This window comes from Palaemon carinicauda, chromosome 6 (genome assembly GCF_036898095.1).
Source record: "Palaemon carinicauda isolate YSFRI2023 chromosome 6, ASM3689809v2, whole genome shotgun sequence".
NCBI lineage: Eukaryota > Metazoa > Arthropoda > Malacostraca > Decapoda > Palaemonidae > Palaemon > Palaemon carinicauda.
In genome coordinates, this window is record NC_090730.1 from 87222588 (window position 1) to 87243318 (window position 20731).

Genomic DNA, 20731 nt, shown 5'->3' on the forward strand with positions numbered 1-20731 from the left:
CTGTATATTTTATTTTTCTTTGGTAAATTTTTCCATTCTTCACCAACCTCCTCCTTAGCATCTTCTTTTTTGGGGGAAGAAGTGTTTCTCGGTCTTTTCTAATTGTGTTCCTCTGGAATAACAGCAACTTCTTTGAAAAGATCTCGCAGCTCAGGTGCAAGACAGTTCTGTAGTAAGCAGATTAGCTCGATTGGCGGAATTGGGAATTGTTACCTCTTGAACCTTTGCTTTGGTGCAAGATGATTATGAAATTTCCCTTCCATCTCTGTTTCTTTTATCAGATAATACAATTCCTTTCCTTTGTTCTCTTTTAGAGAAAAAAGTAAAGTTGTTTCAAAAACTAATGCAGGTCAAAATTACTGCATAGCTAACCTGACATTCGTGGATGTGGCTATTGGGGACGATGGCCTCCATAGAAAAGCTTTACAGTTTATCCAATTCATCATAAGGTCAAAGTGACAGGTCTGAAGACTGTACCCTTCCATGCCAAAACCAAGATCAATTAAATATATTAGCTTGGTGAAAGCATCCAGTCTGACTTTTACCAGGAATCACTTTAGCCGTGAAGATTCTGGACATGTCTTTGTTCCCATGTTTCTAACATGGATTGAGGTGTGACTCTTAAAGGGGTTAACAAAGTTCACCTTTCAGGACAGTACTAGTAGATGCACATAAATTTCTAGAACTGTTGGCAATTTTCAATCCACTACTTCAGGTGGAGAATTTACAGTAGTGGTAGGAAAAGTGATTGCCTTAATTATGGACATTACCACCACTTGTTCTTACATAAGTAAAAAAAACAAGGAGATGCCAGTTCAGAGAGTTGTTAAATTCTTTCTCAGGAAATACTGTATTAAACATGCTACAGCTGGCCACTTTGAGACTGACTGCTGTCTCTGGAGATAAAAGCGGTTTTGAAGCCCTCTAGATTATCAAATTTAGCTTCACGGAAAGCCAACAATTAAACTATATCAAAATTACATATTTACTTATGATGGGTGCATGTCTGGAGAGGTCTGTGCTGAATACTTTTTGCATGATTTATGAAAGTTCCCCTTTTTATTATCAAGAACAGAAGATGCAATTCATACTAAGGTTTTCTATGCTCAATTCAGTATTGAAGCATATTGGTATGGATTGCTCAACTTGTGGTGTCATTAGGGAGGTTATTATAACTTTTATAGTAATGAAATCTTGTTTGGATAGAGCTTTTCATTGGGATTTGGATGTGGTTTTTAAATATTTAAGGGGACCCAAATTTAACAATAGTATCGGATTTAAATAGTCAATTAAGATCCTATTCTTGAGAGGTTGACGTGTCCCAAACACTGTTTTATATCTTAACTAGACGTTTAGTTAGGGTGGTGTTTTTTTTTTTTTTTTTTTTTTTTTTTTTTTGTGCATAATTTTAGTATATTCATAAATGCTATGATTTAGAGGGATTCAAAAGATGTGTTTTTTGGTCCCATTATAGCTCTAAGTATATATTTCAGAAGAAAGGTTAATGCAAGGGGTGACATAACTTGTTTTGTGAATTAATGTTCTAGCCAATACTCAATCCAAATTGCTGCATCCTTTTTATTTTTATTGCTGCATCCTTTTTATGTTATTAAGAGTCTCATCATTGATACCCATGCCCATTTAAACTAATAATTTTTTCTCATCTAAAGGCTAGAGCACATGATATTAGGGGAGGAGCCTCATTGCTGTTGATGCTACATGGTCTTGTAACTTGGAGTTTGCTTCAAATCATTTGAAAAGTGTATTATTTTCTAAAGGTAGTTGCTAAGGCTTAGGTCCAATAGTATACATGGAAAATGTACAAAGATAATTTTTAGGAAAGTTTCTTAGGTTTACGAGTTATTTCTTTTTTTTTTGTGAGGCTAATTTGTAATTATGTTTAATTTTATCATTTAATTATATTATCTTTCTGTAATATTAGATGTAGGATTGGTTAGATTTTGAAAGCTGATGGGAAAGAAGTTCTTTGTCTCTAGGGCTTAGGTTGTTCTCATTTTTTTCTGTGTTACTCTTGACCTGACCATTATTCTTCCATGAGTTAAATGGTTTGCAGTGGAAAAAGTAATATATGGATGTACTGTATTTGTTCCTACACAAATACAATCCCTCATTCTTTACATAGAAGATAATAGCGCAAGTTGGAACACTGTTATAAAACTTTCAATGTAAATAACTTGGGTTAGTATAGTTCGTAAAGATTCAAAGTACCCCAAAATTTGTCATTTTTGTTTCATATATGTGACCAGTACATGAGTTGAGTGTTGATAGAAATGTGAAAAGTTGAGGTAATTTTTTTTAAAGCAGTGGTAAACTTTTAACAATTTATACAAAAGTATAAAATGTTTTTAAAGTTTACTTCTATCCCGCCATCCTTTTTGACTCTCAGGAAACAAATAGAAATAAACATAATTTTTAGGACAGGATTATTGTCCTCTCATAATTTGCTTCACAACTCCCACTGTAAGTGGTAAGGTTGGGTTGTTACAACCCTTGTTCAACTTCAGTTAGCATGAGATTTGTTGTTACTATAACAAATGTTCTAACTGAAGTTGAACGAGACCTGTAACAACCCAACCTTTCTATCGACAGTGGGAGTTAGTGGGTATGCTGAGCTCAAGTCAGCTGCCTCCAACTTGTAGGCTAGTTGTTCCTGGGAAATATGTGTACCATTTTGTGAAAAAAACTCTTGGTTACTAAGATATAGCTAAATGAATTCCAAGTAAGAAGTGAATTTTTTTTTTATAGAAAATATGTATTTTTTTTTTTGTAGATAAAGTGTATGTGCTTTGTATTTGGAGGTAAAATTCCTTTACATTTTTCTCTCAATATCAAGTTAAATCTAAATCTTTGAATACTTTACAGGCTCACCCTAAAATGCATTTAGGAAAACCCTGCAATTCTCCCAATGTTGTGTTTAGGGATGGAATCACCAATGGAGCCGTGTGGTACAGCGTATCTGGTGGCATGCAGGACTGGAATTATTTAAATACTAACTGTTTTGAAATAACTATAGAAATTTCATGCAACAAGTATCCTTATAGTTCTGAACTTCCACATTACTGGAATGAAAATAAGGACTCTCTGCTGTCATACATGGAACAGGTATGATTCTTGAAGTAGATGTTCATATCACTTTGGGTAAGATTTTTTTGTTGAAAACAAGATTGATGATATCCTAGAAGAGAAGAAAAAATAAAATGCTTTGAAGAAATAAAGCTTTTAAATATTATGAAACATTTCTAAAAGTAATTGATGGCTTGTTTTTCAGGTACATATTGGTGTTAAAGGATTTATTGTTGATGAAAACAACAATCCCATTGGTAACGCCACTGTAAGTGTGCAAGGCATAAATCATGACATAATATCTGCATCAGATGGCGATTATTGGAGGCTTTTGGTTCCAGGCACTCATGTCTTGACTGTATATGCAGATGGGTAGGTAACTTTGTTTTCTGTTGAAGATGAGTTAGTGGAAATTATATGATGAAAGTTATAGTCTTATGTTTTAGTTTGTGTGCATCCTTTAGTTATGTTGTATCAGATTTTTTATCCATTTTTGGTGTAACAATATACTATCTACTTTTAGTAATTATGACGTCAAGCAATTGACTAACTTTTGTGAGAAGTAATTTGATAGGGAAAATTCTGTGTGATCAGGAAAGGAGAAGTACAGTAAAAAGTTGCTCTTATTTTACCACTAGCCAAATTATATAAACTCCAGCTAATGAAATTGCATTTATCAGTAAAGTTCAGTTTAATCACATTTGCAAGTTGCTACTAAAATCTTAATATTGGTTTGTCATTTTATGGATAATAACTTATGAATGTTTTATCATTCAATAATCTTACCATACTCAGGCTCATATGCTTCATAGACTTTAATCGTATGAAGCCCTTTAAAATGAGTACAACCAAAGATTTTGAATAAAAGCAAATTGAGAAAATTTTTTAATCTTACAAAATCCTTTGAAAATATTTTGATTGGGTTATTAGATAGTAGAATGATTAACGTATGAAAAAAAAATTTTGGTGTTGTTTTTAAGGAAATAGTTAGTGTTGAAAAATTTTGCTATTTCCTGCTTCATTCCTGACTTTCCTTGAAAATATCTTCCACTTTTTTGCAACTATTGAAAATCCTTAATCCTAATGTTCTAATTTCAATTATTGCAGGGAGGCTTTGGTAGTGACCAGAGCAAACAGGCATTTTATGCTTTTATTGAATTATTATTCATTTTGCTATCTCATCTAATAGGGATGGAGTTATATAGATTGTTACTATCATTTTTTTAGGTTAATGTGCTGTGTGATCTCCAAGGACTTTTATGCAAAAAGTTAGAACAGGGAGTCCAATAAGACATGAATACCAAAGAAATATTGTCTGTCCTGCTTCAGGGCTAGTGTGTATTAGAGAAACCTTCAAATTCAGGCACTATTGAACTTGACATAGAACCTCTAATTCTGAAAATGGACTCCCTTGCTTGCAGTCTGTCAGGATGGTATAAGAAACTTTTTGAGTTTCAGGTTTAACGTACAGAGGTCTTTGGGTTACACCTATTTGCCGTTTGGAATGGGTTCCCATAAGGTTCCTAACAAAATCTTCGTATCTCCATTTCGAGCTATGACGTATGGTTCGTTGATACGACAACCTACTGTGAAAGTATTTTTGTTCGTGGTATACCAATTTTCGTGGTCTTCGTGGGTGGGCTAATCCACGAATTTACAAATCCAACGAAAATTTTTATACACTGTCAGATTTTGGTATTGAACATGGACACATTCGATTTCTGTTGGTGACCTACATTTTCTAAACCATTGTGGATTACTAATTATCTTTATTTATTATCGTGAATATGTTTTATTTTGGTGTGCGCTATAATAATTATTTTGTTTTTGTACCGTAACCGAAATACAAACCAAACTATTTACATTGGGTTTACCTTTTAGCGTAGGTGAAATGGCGAGCCATTAGAATTTAACGAGGGTGTATTACCCCCGTGCTAGTTAGCGGGGGGTACGGGAGTGGTAGCTAGCTACCCCTCCCCCCCTCACACACCGGTGAATGCTTCACTTTCACTTTTGGCTCGGACATGGACAGACGTCTCTGTCTCTGTCCTCGCTTGGCAGCCATTGTTTGTTTTGTTTTTACTTAATCACTTACTTTTCTTTTACTCAATATATATGTAAACATTTTCTCATGTTTATGTATATATTTGAGTATAGAAATCAGTAAGTTTCCTTTTCAGAGTTTGCGCTTGTGTGTGTAGTGTACGATATCTCCGTGGAGCCCTCGGCAGTTAGGCCACCATGGTGTAATTTCATGGGTCGCGATCGAGTTTGACTTCGGTCTTTCTCTCTCTCTTTTGAGGTCGTTCACCCTTTTACTACGTTACTACGCCTTTTGTAGCTTCCTTCCCGTGTGGGTGGGGTTGCTACGCCGTACGTTTTGTCTCAATTAGTTTATGAATCTAATTGTATTTGTTGATTTTTCAGCTTTGTAGAACAATTCCTTTCAGGGTTTTCGTTCTTTCTTTAGTGTTCATTCATTTTTAAATTACATAATTACATAGTTACATAATTATAATTGTTATAATTCTGTGTTGGTTACAGCTCTCCTTCCGTGAGTGTAAGTGGTTGTGAGGGCACGTGCCTGTTGTGTAATTCTTGTGTTCCCTTCCCTCGGGATTCCTCTAAGGAGCCTTCCCGGGGGAATGAATGTGTACTAATGATTTTTGTTTTATTTTTTTACAGTTACCGATCTAGTTCGTTTCTGTAATGTAACAACGGTGTGAGCTGTCTTGTTGAGGCCTGGGTATTCGGCTGTTGCTGCCTCCCCTTTGGATATTCGTCAGGGGCGTGTCTCCTTCTTCTGGAAGTACTCCCGTGACGATTTACAGCTCTCCAGTTCATTTTAGAACTCTCAGGAGGCTCGCCTCCTTCGGTGGGTAACTTTCCTTCCGAGGGAAGGTTTTCCTGTCCAGGCTTGAGTTTTTCCCCTTTTGGGGGGTTCTTCTCTTGCCTTTTTTTCGTGCGACTATGCTCTTGGTGCTGAGCGGTCGCACCTGCAGTTTCGCGCAAGGGGCTGGGCAACTGCAGGAGCCCTCTTCGGAGGATTGCTCCTTTTAGGTCACTAGCTGACCAGTCTCTTCTACGAAGTGTTTCTCTTTCGTTCGCGAGAGAGTACACTCATAGTGACTCTTCTTCGAAGGATTCTTCTGCTGTTGTTGCTGTTGGCCTCCTTCGCCGTAAGGCTCACCGTCCGCCTCGTCGTAAGGGCCTCCCATCTCCCTATAAGGGTGCCAAGAGACGCCTTTTTGAATCTCCGTATGCAGCCTAAAACTCCTCCTTCTTGATCTTCCGCCCCTGGTATAGATGGACAGCAGTCTGACCTCGTCTTCCGACGGGCAACGGTCTTCCCGACGGACAACGGTCTTCCGACGGACATCAGTCTCCCGACGGACAGACAACGGTCTTCCGACGGACATCAGTCTCCCGACGTACAACGATCCCTTCGGGGCAAAGGGTTGCCTCCCACGGGGGTTCTTCCCTTGCGTGTCAGGGTTCCCCTGCGCCCCCTTCTGCTGTGTTCTCTCCTGCTCAGTGTTAGTGCACAGGCGCTCTCCTGCTCAGTGTTAGGGCACAGGCGCTCTCCTGCTCATCAGCGCTTTCCTGATCGCTAGCGCTCTCCTGTTCGCCAGCGCTCTCCTGTTCGTCAGCGCTCTCCTGTTCGTCAGCGCTCTCATGATGATCATCTCTGCTGTTCCTGTTGGTTCCTGTTACGCGCCCTGTGCGCCCACGTTCGCCCTCGCGATCTAGAACTTCGGTTCAGGTCTTGGACAAGGAATCTTCTTCTACGCACAGGCTTCCACGCGTTGCCTTCTGCTCGCCAGCGATCACCAGCTCGCCAGCGACCATAGACGCATCAACGTTCACCTGCTCGTCAGCAATCTCCTACGCGTCAACGATCGCCATCAATCTGCCACGCGTGTCAGTTCCCCTGGACACCATCAGTAGCGATCTAGCGCTCGCCTGCTGTGGACCACGATCTCCGGTAGCCGAGTCTTGCCGTAGATCTTCCTCCTGCTTGCCAGCGCTCACCTTTACTTCTGTCCTTCTGTGCGCCAGCTTTCTTCAATCGCCATCGCACATCTGCGCGCCCTTTTCTTCCACGCACCAATGGGCGCTAACGATTTTCTGACCATTTAGGTTCGCCGGATTAACAGCTTGCTTCAGCGCTCACCTTCCTGATGCACCTGCGCGCCTTCTGTTAGCCCGATGCGCGCTAACCATCACTAGTCTCTCTCGCGTTGGCAGTCGCCTACGCGGCCGCGCGTTTCGTCACCAGCGCTAGCGTTTTGTTAATGCACCACCGCTCGCCAACGCGCCGTCGCTTGCCAACGCGCCTTCTCTCGCCTACGGGCTATCGCTCGCCAACGCGCCGTCGCTTGCCAACGCGCCTTCACTCGCCTACGGGCTATCGCTCGCCAGAACGCGCCATCGCTCGCCAGAACACGCCATCGCTCGCCAGAACGCGCTATCGCTCGTCAACGTGCCATCGCCCGCCTACGCGTCATCGGTCTCCCGACCGCCTGCGCTCACCCACGCGCCCACGCGCCCACGCGCCCACGTGCCTGCGCGTACACACGCCCACGTGCCTGCGCGTACACACGCCCACGTGCCTGCGCGTACACACGCCCACGTGCCCGCGCGACCGCACGCTTTGCCTGCACGATTATGCTCATGCGCGATCGCGCACATGCTCTCCAATGTTCGCCCGCGCGCGAACCAACGGTATTCCGTCGCGCGGACGGACGGTGTTCCGTCGCGTGGACGGACGGTGTTCCGTCGCGTAGACGGACGCTGTTCCGTTGCGCGGTCCGACGGTGTCCCGTCGCGCGGTCCGACGGTGTCCCGTCGCGCGGTCTGACGGTGTTCCGTCGCGCGGACCGACGGTGTTCCGTCGCGCGGACCGACGGTGTTCCGTCGCGCGGACCGACGGTGTTCCGTCGCGCAAACTGATGGTGTTCCGTCGCGAGAACCGACGGTGTTCCATCGCGCGAACCTACGGTGTTTCATCGCGCGAACGTCGGCTTAATTCTTACAGTATCCATTGCTCGCCTACGGGTTATCGCTCGCCGACCACCAGCTCTCGCCCTTCCTACCACGCTCGCCCTCCTTCTGCGCTCCTTCGCGCACCTTCGTTTGCGTTCCTGCGTGCCCGCGCATGGGCGCTTCCACGTTCGCCCACGCGCAAACCATTGATTTACCATCGCGCGAGTGCCAGGGCGATTGCGACCGCGATTCCCGTTGGGGTTTCGCAGCATGGCCAGCCTGGCGAGTCTTCTGGAGCGTATTTCCAGAACACGGCCTCACCCCGTAAACGCAGAGCATGGCACATGCAAGAGCAGGAAGAATCTTCAGGGAGGTCTGAGCAACATTCTTCTTTCCAGAACCTGGGTTAGCCCTTCCCTGTCATTCCCTGGAAGGGTTTTGCCAGGGAGCTTTCCGTTTGAGATTTCTCCATCGGCTCCAACTCGTGAAAGGGGCTTACCAGGTCCTTTCCCTCCTCGGTTGTGACAATAGGTTTTGTTCAAGGAAGCTACAGGAAGGTCATGGGTACTTTCCTCCTCTCGGGCTCAAGCACCTTGGCGTTTCGTCGCCAAGTTTCGAACTTGCAGGCAAGCTCGATGTTGGACCATCTGGACGCAATGACCGAGGGCTTCCTTTCGGGTGTCTCATCCGTGGATGTCGACAAGCTCAGACACCCTTCCATCCTGGGGAAGAGTTTGTGTGTGCCCAAGGACAGAGGCATAGACAGCGGTTGTGCGGAGGAAGTTGACTTCCGTTTTCACTCCTCCAAGGCGCTTTCTTCCAGACCCTGCAGGCCTCCAGCGCCTCTTTCTTTCAGCCTCGTCGGCCTAAGTTATCGGACCGGCTACGACAACTGAGTCAAGATGTCCAATAGCAGTCCCCTCCTGTCAGGAACAGGTAGCACGGGAGGCTCTCCTGGGGGGGGGGCATAGTCCTAGAGGGAACGGCAGAGTTCACGAACTCTAGGATTGGCAACCCCCCCTTGCAGGTTTCACGTTGGGAGGATGCCTAAGGTTACTCATCCGGATAACAGCTTCCCAATGCCCATTCCTGCACGATCTCCGTGATCAGCCAAGGATATCGCGCCTGCCGTCTCTGTCAGCGAATTCAGTGTCTCTGAACCTCTATGCCATAGGGTTGGCAAGAGTTTGCCCGTTTGGGCAGAATGATCCATGCCTTAGGAGAAGGTCCTCCATAGGATCGTCGACGGCTTCACCCCCCGGCTTCTTCAGTCCATCCTTTCTTGTAAGGAAGTATCTGAGACGGGAGTTCCGTAGTCGACCTCTCAGCCCTGATCAAGTTTGTCGAAAAAACTTCGTCCAGCGTGGAACAGCAAAATCGATCAGACTGGTAACGAGGCGACAGGACTCCTTAGCCCCTGGATCGGAAGGACGGGTACTTTCAGTTTCCATTCTATCCATCTTCCAGGAAGCTCGTGGAATTCAGCCTAGACTGCAGGTATTCCTGCTTAAGATGCAGTGTGGCGATCCCGCCATGGCATCGCAGGTTTTTCCCCAGGGAACTCTCCCTGCTTTTCTCATGGCCGCTCGGGAGCAGGCTGCCGCCTCCTTCGCCTTTTGGAGGTCTGGTCAACTCCGGTAGGCTCGAGTTCGTCCTTCTTCAACGCCGGGACAAGCTTCCGGATCATTACCATGAGTGGGGGTTCATGGTAATTTGCTAGGAGCCTTCTCTTCTTTGGCCTCAACATCTTGAGTATCTAGCCATGATATTGAGTCGACGGCCTTACCACGTTGGAAACCCCGCTTCTCGTCCGTCCAGCGAGGTTAAGCAACGTTGGGTCTGGTTGGTACTTGGATGGGTGACCGCCTGGGGACGCCAGATTCTGTTGCCGCCTCCTCCGAGCCTTCCCTTCAGTTGACTGTGGCAAGGCTGAGGAGAGTCGCAGTACATGTTTTCAGTCGGGCAGAGCTTTCAGCCCTACCTTGGAACGTTTCCTAGGTCTCTTTCCTCATTGGCCCGTCTAAAGTTCCGAATGGTCGCCTCAGAAGTTCCCTGTGGGGCGGCCCAAGTTCCGGTGGTTTCAAAGCAACCATTAACCGGACTTTCTGGCCCCTATGGGACCAGCGGGACGATTAGACCTGCAATGGGGGTTGACCTATGGAACCTCTTGATGGGAGTGGATATTCTCGTCCTATCCCCACATTTTTTATGCTGTTCTCGGACTCGTCAAAGAAAAGGGGGGGCCATGTTCCGGTCCAGGCCTATGGTCAGGACCTGAAGGATACCTCTCCATCATTCAGGCAGGCTTAGGGGCCGTAGTCTGGCCCCTCTACAGATCCTACAGCTCCTGCCGAGTCGCTCCGTGCGCGACGACTTCATGGTACTGGCGTGTTCTAACCAGCAAGGGACGCATTTTCATACTTTCGCATCTTGCAGTAGAGATACCGAGATGATTTGAGATCCTCTCAATACCACCATCGGCTCGCTCATTCCGGGCAGAGGGATGTTCTCTCCGACTATCCGAGCAGAGCCTCGTAGAGAGAGTGTACCTGGGGGTCTTTGGCCTTGAGTAACCAGCAAGTCCTGGCCTGGGGGACCTGATCGCGACAGCTTGGAACCTCAAGCTTCCGCTGTTCTTCCCCCCAGTCTCAGACCCCGAGACTCTGGCAAGATGCATTCCGGTAATGGTGGGACAACATCGACGCCTGCGTCTTCCCTCCTTTGTTGTCTGTTGAGAATGGGTCTCAACAAGACCAGGTTGTCGGTCAACCTTTCAATGGCCCTGAGAGGTCCACTGGGACTATACGCAGAACGGTTTCCGGACCCTCTGCTTCCCCTGACGGAACTCCTGAGAGAGCTTCTCCCACGGCACAGGCTACTCAAACAACCACACTGCTACATCTTTCACGAGCTGGGGCGTCACTTCGGCTTCATGCCTGGAGACACTACGCCTCCTCCTCAAGAAGAGACAACCCGCTACAGTCGCGGGACGGAGGTCGCGTCATCTGCGATAGTCATCCCCAGGGGTCTTCCAGGCGAAGTGGAGAGTCTTCGGTGGTTGGTGTCGTGGGAGATATACCTCTTCCCTTGAGGCCTCTTCTCCAGTAATAACGAACTTATTGCCTTTCGGCGGGAGGAAACTCCTTTCCGCTCTCGGCAATGAAGCCTGTCGCTCATCCTTTCCCTGACCTTCAGGCTTAAAGGAATAACTTTTTCCTTCCCGCTGGACCTTTCCTCGCTCATGCGAAGCTGCGAACATCCCTGCCCTAGTCGGAGTGAGACCTCCAACATGGAGCATGGCTCGGACTTTTTAGTCCCTTAAGAGATCTTCTCAAGACCCTTTACGTCAGGCCTCTGATCGTATTCCGTCTTGGGGCTCCTGCTCACTCTGGCTGCGGCCAGTGTGTAAGCAATCTTCTTGGTCTCGTACGACTCCGCCCTTTCTAAGGAATGGGGGAAGGCAACATTCAGGTTCGCTCCTGAGGTGTTGGCTAGACTCAGAATCTTGGGGTCCCGGCCCTTCGGTCCAATTCCTTCAAGATTTCGAGTCACCATTCTGTATCTGATGTCCCAAAACTTTCTCCTTCTTGCCAGTAAAGGAATCGAGAGGTTAGCTTTGGGAACAGCTGCAGTTTGTCCTCACATGCAGCCGGGTTGGGAGCACAAGATGGACAGGGGGGAGAGTCACCAGTATACCTCTTCAGCTCGGACCCAAGGACATTCATCTCGACCTGAATCCAGACCCTCCCCCGTCAGGTCGCCCTACAGCATGATGTCGGTTACATCGCAACGTCCCTCGCCTTCGAGTAATACTACTCTGTGACGCAGGTGCTACAAGCTGGAGTCTGGAAGCATCTAATGACTTTCGCAGCCCGCTTCCTGCAGGCCGTGACCCACAGGAGTTTCGATACGTTTCTATCGCTCTGTGGTGGCTACACAACAGCTGGTCTAACCTCAGGCTCCTTTTTGGACAGGGAGCAGAAGGTTGAGGGCATTGTTATCAGGTTTTAGTCTGCATGAACGAAAGAAGTATGTCTGGCCCTTACTTCTTTTTTCATCATCCCCTCTACTGGGAAGCAGCATCCTGGTCTCTGCATAGCTGACCTCAAACCTCTGCAGGTAAACCATGCTTCCTTGTGTTCCGAGTATTGAGTCAATACTGTCGCGTCCCCCATACCCTGACGAGGTGGTATTGGGAACGTCCTAACCCAGAGTTCCTTCTGGAACTCCAGGTCAACTGCCTAGGACGGGTCACACTTCTTCCTTCACACACAAGCTTATGTAGGCCACACGGTTCCTTGCGGAGCAAGGAATTTGTGAGGTGAAGGGACTCCTTTTCTCGAGTGCGACTCACTCGGATTCTGAGTCCCCGGGTAAAGCCAAAGCCAGTATGGCTGGGGACTTTCCACCCTTCCTAAGGGGTAAGTCACCCAATGTAAATAGCGTGGTTTGTATTTCGGTTACGGAACAAGATAATTTGTATTTTTCCTAACCATACAAACCTTAGCTATTTACATATATTTGCCCGCCAGCCCTGTCCCCCAAGACAAGTCCTACCTCTAAGTGAAAGTGAAGCATTCACCGGTGTGTGAGGGGGGGAGGGGTAGCTAGCTACCACTCCCCTACCCCCGCTAACTAGCGCGGGGGTAATACACCCTCGTTAAATTCTAATGGCTCGCCATTTCAGCTACGCTAAAAGGTAAACCCAATGTAAATAGCTAAGGTTCGTATGGTTAGTAAAAATACAAATTATCTTCGAATTTGTAATTTTTTTGTCATTTTTTTGGTTTAGTAATTTTCAGAGATTACTAGTTTATTTTTTCTATATTTTTTTGTCTATATATTGAACTTTTTTCATAAATTATCTGAATAAAAATAAAATTAAAATCATTGTTTTTTATTTCATATTTATTTTAATGTTTTCATCAATAAATAACAATGCATTACATAACAAAAATAGTATTAGCTACTAATATGCATAAAGCAAGACATGTTTCCAGCACTATTCATAAAAAACATTAAATACAGTAGGCCCCGCCATACCACATTAATCCGTTCCGGAGTTGGTATCGTATGGTGAAAATGTCGAATGGCTGGCAATAGAATAGTTAATGCGTGAAAAACCCCTGGTAAAAACATTGAAAAGTAGAATGTAACAAAATACAATACAGTAGTATAGTAAGCACTGTTCTACAGTATACTTATATATAATATACATGTACAGTACTGTACAGTATATAATTAAATAACATTATAAATGAAAATTATATACTGTAAAGTAAAGGAAAAATTAAATCTTATTTACCTTTGGAGTGACGTGACTTGAGCTGGTAGTGGGTGGAGGCAGAGGGGTGAGTAGACGGTAGATATAAAAACGTATCAATGCTAATTATGTTATGTACACTTAATAATAAATTTATTCTTACTAATAAACACTTGAAATTAAAAATGCTTTTTTTATTATTTTTGTCTTTTGAAATTTTTTTTTATGATTTTTTTTTAGAACTTAGAAAATTACTCTTTTTTAGCTTTTTTGATAGAATCACTATTATTGTCTTTGCTTTCTGACATTTCTCTTTTGGAGAAATATCTATCCAAAGAAGCCTATTTCTGACGATTCCTCAACATATTCCTAAAATGACTCATACACTTATCATTAACACTCTGCATAAGACGACTTGTGTGAAGTTTTTCTGGGTGTTTCTTTTCAATGAAACTCGTAAGGTTTTCATACCAACCGATAGCTTCCCTTATTTCTGATGATGTCGTTCCTTCAGTCTCCCCCCCCCCCGTCCTCGCCTCCACTAGAGCTGTACTCTTCTTGAATGATCGTCAACTGTATTGCCTCTAACTCCTTTAAGCTCCTCCCTGTGCTCCTCAATAAGGTTATGGACGTCAGCCTCATCGACAACAAGCCCCATGGACCTCCCGATTGAAGTTATTTCCTCAACATCACCCTCAGGGGCAGGATCATCAACGGCCTCGTCTTCGGTTGAGGGATCGAAACCTTCAAAGTCTTGTTCTGCTACAACAGCTGGCCACAGTTTCTTCCATGAGGAGCTCAAGGTGCGCCGTGAAACCTCATTCCAAGCTTTGTTGATCATCTTCAGGCATTAAACGATGTCAAAATGCCCCCTCCAAAATTCACGGAGGATGAGTTGAGTGCTTTCAGTCACTTCTAAGCATCTTCTGAACAGATGCTTCGTGTAAAGCTTCTTGAAGTGGGCAATCACTTGCTGGTCCATAGGCTGGAGGAGAGGGGGGGTGTTTGGCAGCAGATAGAGAACCTTAATGAAGGAGAAGTCAGAATGATTGATGACCTCGAGGCCAGGAGGGTGAGCAGGGGCATTGTCCAGCACCAGGAGACATTTCAGAAGAAGATTGTTCTCTTCTAAATAGTTCTTGACAGCAGGACCGAAGCAGACGTTTATCTACTCAATAAATATGGTCCTCGTGACCCAGGCCTTAGCATTAGACTTCCAAAATACCGAGAGCCTCTCCTTCGTGATATTTTGTGCCTTGAAGGCACGAGGATTTTCTGAGTGGTATACCAGTAGGGGCTTAATTTTTAAGTCCCCACTGGCATTTGCACAAAATGCGAGCGTTATTCTGTCCTTCATTGGTTTATGGCCAGGAAGTTTCCTTTCTTCAGCTGTGATATATGTACAGCAGGGCATTTTCTTCCAGAAAAGGCCAGTTTCTCTGGAAATTATGTTCTCAAACTTCTTGAGGAATTCTTTTGCTGCTTTCTTGTCAGAACTGGCCGGCTTTCCATGCCTGACGACTGAGTGAATACCAGTCCTCTTCCTAAACCGATCAAACCACCCATGAGAAGCCTTAAACTCTTGGGGGGCTTGCTGCGACGTTCCTTCGCCTCCACCGTCTCTCTGGGCTTCCACGAGATTGGAAAAGATGGCGCTCGCCTTGTGCGAAATTACCGATTGCATGAGTGCATCACCAGCGATTTCCTTCTCTTTAATCCTCAGAAGAAGGAGTCTCTCCATCTCATCGTTGACTGAGGGCCTTCCACTGTTAAGGACAGTCATGCCTTTAGAAGACTTACTTGCTTTAATGGCTCCCTTATTCTCAATAATTGTACCAATCATAGATTGGTTACGTCCGTACGTATTGGGGAGGGTAACGATGCTCATGCCTTCTTCATATTTCTTTTTGATCTCCAGCTTTGTTTCCATAGTTATCATCTTCTTACTTGTGACTTTAACATCACTAGCAATCTTGGGACCCATGGCTAACAAATTAAAGTTATAATCAAGCACTAAAATGCACAAAAAATAACAATACCGCAAGCACTCACACGAGATCAAGTCTTTACGAAACGCACACGAGATTCTGAACTAAGTGCGCTTATGACAAAGAGAGAGAGAGAGGCAGCATCTCTCTCAAGCATTGTGGGAGGATTTTCGGCCAATAGCGTATCGGCATCTTAGTGACGCCGTGACGCCGATCAATAGCAGACCACCTTCTTAGTGACGTATGCAGTGACGTATGAGCGTGGTGGTAAGCTACTGACTCGCACAGTCGTATGCGTAGAAACCGCCAAATTTGAGTTTCAGGATTCGATGCCGTAAGGTGGGGAAAATGTCGTAACGAGGGGACGAAAAAAAATCGTATTCCACACCGTAACGTGAAAAAAACGTAAGCTGGGGACGCCGTATGCCGGGGGTCTACTGTATAATAAAAACCATTTGTAGTGATAAGTAATCCCTTAATCAGTGTTAATTATTAAAATTTTTAATAAATGAATAAAAGCAATGCATTGCAAATGAACACTTTATCATAATTGGGGTTCAACTAACAACCAAAAAGGTAAAAGTTCCAAAACGGAAATCAACGAATTTAAGAATCCACAAACCAACATTTTTTATAAAACAACGGAAATTGGTACCCATGAATAAAAGTACATTCACAGTATTTGCCAACATGGAGAGCAACTAACACCGTGGAGCAGTGCATTAAAAGTCACTATGTTTGCCATCTTTTGTTTACGATACAAATTAGGTTTTCAGTGCTGCTCTTTTTGGGATACTTTTTTATCTTTTTTTTTAGTTTTGCTTCTAATGTCAGTGTGCAGGTCAACCACAGGAATAAAGTTAAGGAATTGATATATGTATTACTTATTGTCTACTAGTACTGTATAAGTGTAGGTAAACTACTGTATAGGGTACTGGTATTTGTATGTACAGTTACTCGTCCATTTGTGACTGTTCGACTTTACAACCACTTTTTCACTGTGATGACATCACAAGTATTTTGGATATTGTACCCTAATAGGACAAATATTTATTTGGAAAGAACCTATTTTCTTTTATTGGTAATATAGAGTATCCATTTTAAGTAAAAAATACAGTAAGAAAAGTTTAGATATGTCAAGTTCATATCATGTCTAGTGACGTCATATTACCGGCGGAAAGCGAGCAGGCAATAGAGTGTTTTCCTTCCAATAGGCTAACGATTAGTAGTAGTATTGCCATAATCCATAGATCATGTAACGATACAAATTCTTTCATGGGTCTGTATAATTTTTAATGAGTACTACATGGCGTAAATTTGACTTTCCGCTAGTTTTATTTCATCTCTGTTAATAGATTGATATTTATCTTAAGAAAGTACACTAATAGGACAAATATTTTCCTAGAAATAATATATTTTCACATTATATAAAGGAAATATTTTTGCTTAGTAAATTAGTATTTTCTTTCCTTTCTTGCAAGAGAAAGAAAAGGGCTTAATATATTTTGCAAATCATTCTTTGTAAAGTTTACGTCACATGTCTTGTGACATCATATTTCTGGTTGAAGATAACAGAATAGTCATTATAGAAATATTATTACTTATCGTAAATTTAAGAAAGTAAGTCTGATGGTGTCACATTTCTGGGGGAAACCAAGTGGCAAATCAAGTGATTTCCTTTCGATGTGTTATCGAGTACTTGAGAGAGAGAGAGAGAGAGAGAGAGAGAGAGAGAGAGAGAGAGAGAGAGAGAGAGAGAGAGAGAGAGAGAGAGAGAGAAAGAGAAAGAGTGTGTGTGTGTGTGTGTGTGTGTGTGTGTGTGTGTGTGTGTGTGTGTGTGTCTGTTGAAAAGTAATTGAATGCATGGCTTTTGTCTGTTTATTTAAAAGAATCTGTTTAGGAAATTAATAGATATAACATACTGCGTAAGAGACAACACGTAAAAAGTTGCGTCTTGCTTCAAGAAAACGCGTAGGCTACAAGTTGTCTGAACGAAAACTGTGAACACTTACACTAAGTACAGTAATATACACTACAGTATTAGGTTACAGTAGTGTTACTAGTTACGAACAACTTTTGCTATACAGAACAGTAAGGGGGATGATAACGACTTGGTAAAACTTGACCTTAGCACAATACTGTACTGTAACCTTACTGTGTCTAGTACATAGTGTATATGTTTGCACATGTAATGTACACTATACATATGATTACGTACTGTTTTTAGAAACCAAATTAAAGCAATATTTGGCAGTATTTACTGTGTTAATCATCAGCTCAGGCACCTGCTCATGGCAAGGGGCAGTGACTTTTTAGGTTAAGAGTTAGCCCACGCTAGGGCAGCATTTATTCTCAAAAATCCCCTTTTCTCGGCTGTGCCTTTAATCTAAGTACCGGGAAGAAGGAGGGTTGACTGTATAGGACACCATATGATCACCTCATAGGGAGCCATTGCAGAGTCTCATGTACGTTGGTCGAGATGCTCCCATATATCTTTGTCTATTCGTACACCTCTGCAGGCATTGGTTGTAAAAATTGATATAGGGAGAAAATGTACCATCTGCTGTCTGTACTTGCCTCCAAATGATAACATTTTGTATGATAACTTAGTAGAAGTGATTCAACAACTCCCTCAATTTTTCTTGGAGGTTTTAATGGTAGACATCCTTCATGGGGTGTTCTAGCAAAAACAATGGGTAATATTTTATCATCAATTGTGGAAAATGAGGATGTCGGACTCCTTAATATAGGAGAGCCCACACACTTTCATATCCAGATAGGTACCTTGTCATGTAATGACCTATCAATTGCAAGCTTTAATTGCCATCTCGATTTTGACTGGAGGACATTAGATTATTGGCATACTACTTATCATGCACCAGTCATTATAAACACCAAGAATGAACCACCTTTACAGAGATCGCCACAATGGAATCTTGACAAGGCGGACTGGGATAGATTTCTCGAGCTAAGCGAAATTGAAGGGAATGCAGAACAGTTTGAAAGAGTTGATGATGCCATTGACTTAATGAATGGAACTCTTCATACAGCAGGAGTTAATTCAATTCCCAAAACAAAAGGGTTATTCAAATGACGACCAGTTCCATGGTGGTCTTCAGAACTAACTGCCCTGCACAGAGCCACAAGATCTTTAACTGTATTGCGCAAACTCTGTACTGAGGAGAATTTAATTATGTGCAAGAAATGTCGAGCACAGTTTCATCATGCCATGAAAGAAGCTAGGCGCCAGTCATGGGTATCTTTTGTTTCCACCATTAAGAGTAGAATACCACCATTTTCAGTTTGAAGGAAAGTAAAAAACATAGCAGGCAAATTCACCCCAACCCACCACCAGCGTTGAAGGTGAATGGTCAGTATGTGACTGAAGCAACCGAGGTTAGCAAGGTCCTGGCTGATTATTTCTCAAATGTATCATGCAAGTGTGGAGCAGCCCCTGGCTACCAGTATAGGATCATTGAAGAAAATAACATTTTTAGTTATGCAACAGGAAGGAAGAGTCATACAATTCTCCATTACTGAAAGAGATTTGATTTTGAACTTGCTACTTGTAATGATACAGACCCTGGACCTGATGGAATTCCATATGCAGTGATTAAACATGCACCTGTTAGTGCCAAGTTATTTATTTTAAGCAATATTAACAGAATATGGCATGATCATAGTTATCCAAGTGTTTGAAAACTAGCCATTATTTTAGCCTTTTAAAAACCTGTTGTGGATAAGTTTTTAGCAGCAAACTATTGACCAATTGCATATGCATCTTGCTTATGTAAGATCATGGAGAAGATGGTCAATGCTTGACTGATTTAGTACTTGGAAAAGAAGGGTATTTTATCACCTATCTAGTGTGGATTTAGAAAAATGCACTCAACGACTGACATGTTGATACGACTTGCGTCTTCTACTTGTAAAGTATTTGCTTCCAAACACCACCCTGTTACAGTCTTATGACCTTGAAAAGGCATATGGTACTACATGGAGATATGACATACTTAATACCATTCATGAATCGTTCATTCAGTCATTTATTTCACACAGATTTTTTTCAAATGAGAGTGGGGGAAACTATCAGAGAGGAAATGTCAGGAATAAAGAGTTCCCCAGGATAGTTTGCTTAGTGTAGCCCTATTTGAATTTGCCATTAATGGAATATCCTCCGTCATTCCCCGAGATATTCTCTCAATATTATTTGTAGATGACCTCTCCATATCATTTGCTGGATCTGGAATGTCAATGGTTGAGAGGAAACTACAAGTCTCAATTAACAAAATTATTCAGTGGGCTGATATGAATGGATTTATATTTTCGACAAGCAAAACTGTTGTCCATTTCTGTCATATTCAGGGAGTAGGCTACAACCAAACCTGGATACATTAGGGTCCCAAATTATGCGAGAATTTAGTCAATAAATGGGAAAGTTTCTGTTTCCCATGGCCCTAATGGAATTATTTCTGTTATGTTTCGAAATATGCGATTTTCCATTTATGGGCCATGGCAAACAGAAACTTTCCCATTTATCGACTAAATTCTCGCATAATTCGGGACCCTACTGTATCCGGGTTTGGTTGTAGCCTACTCCCTGAATACGACAGAAATGGACAACAACAGTTTTGCTTATCGAAAGCATAGATCCATTCATATCAGCCCACTGAATAATAATACAGGATACCAGTAGAAGTATGGAAGTCTTGGAGAGGAAGGCATAGATATCTTGTGGGACCTGATGCAAAAGATCAATCAGAAAAAGATGCCAGAGGAATGGAGAGGAAGCCTAATCATTCCCATCTATAAGGGGAAAGGAGACATCCAGGAATGTGGCAACTACAGAGGCATAAAGTTGATAAGCCATACTTTGAAGATATGGGAGAAGGTCATTGAGTAGTGACTCAGAGATGAAACAACAATTGGTGAGGAACAATTTGGATTCATGCCTGGAAGAGGGACTATATAATCAATATTTGCTTTGAGGCAGACGATAGAAAAACATCGGGAGAAACAGAAAGGATTACATATGGTCTTTATTGACATGGAGAAGGCATACTATCGAGTACCACGTCAGGAGCTGTGGAGATGTATGAGAGAAAAGGGAGTCCCTGAGAAATACGTAAGAATCACCCAAGATATGTATGAGAGGGCAGAAGCAAATGTTAAGAGCAATATAAGCCTAACAGAAATTTTCCCAGTAAATGTGAGACTACATCAAAGGTCTGCATTGAGCCCTTACCTATTTGATCTGGTCATGGATGTAGTAACACAAGGTATTAGAGATCAGTCTCCTTGGAGTATGCTTTTTGCTGATGATGTTATACTGTGTAGCACTAGGCGAAAGGTAGTAGAAGAGAAAATGGAGTAGTGGAGAAGAGAAATGAAAAATAGAGGATTGAAGATC

At 43.2% G+C, this 20731-nt stretch overlaps 1 protein-coding gene and 1 pseudogene across 1 annotated transcript in view; both read left to right on the forward strand.

The window, feature by feature from the left end:
• Positions 1–20731, forward strand: part of LOC137643132 (carboxypeptidase D-like) — a 261470-nt gene that overhangs the window by 22734 nt on the left and 218005 nt on the right. The window contains exons 3-4 of the mRNA XM_068375982.1: positions 2884–3123; positions 3290–3456. Coding sequence (XP_068232083.1) covers positions 2884–3123; positions 3290–3456 — 407 coding nt within the window. The remainder of the gene's footprint in view (positions 1–2883; positions 3124–3289; positions 3457–20731) is intronic.
• Positions 9843–9961, forward strand: LOC137643399 (5S ribosomal RNA; annotated as a pseudogene).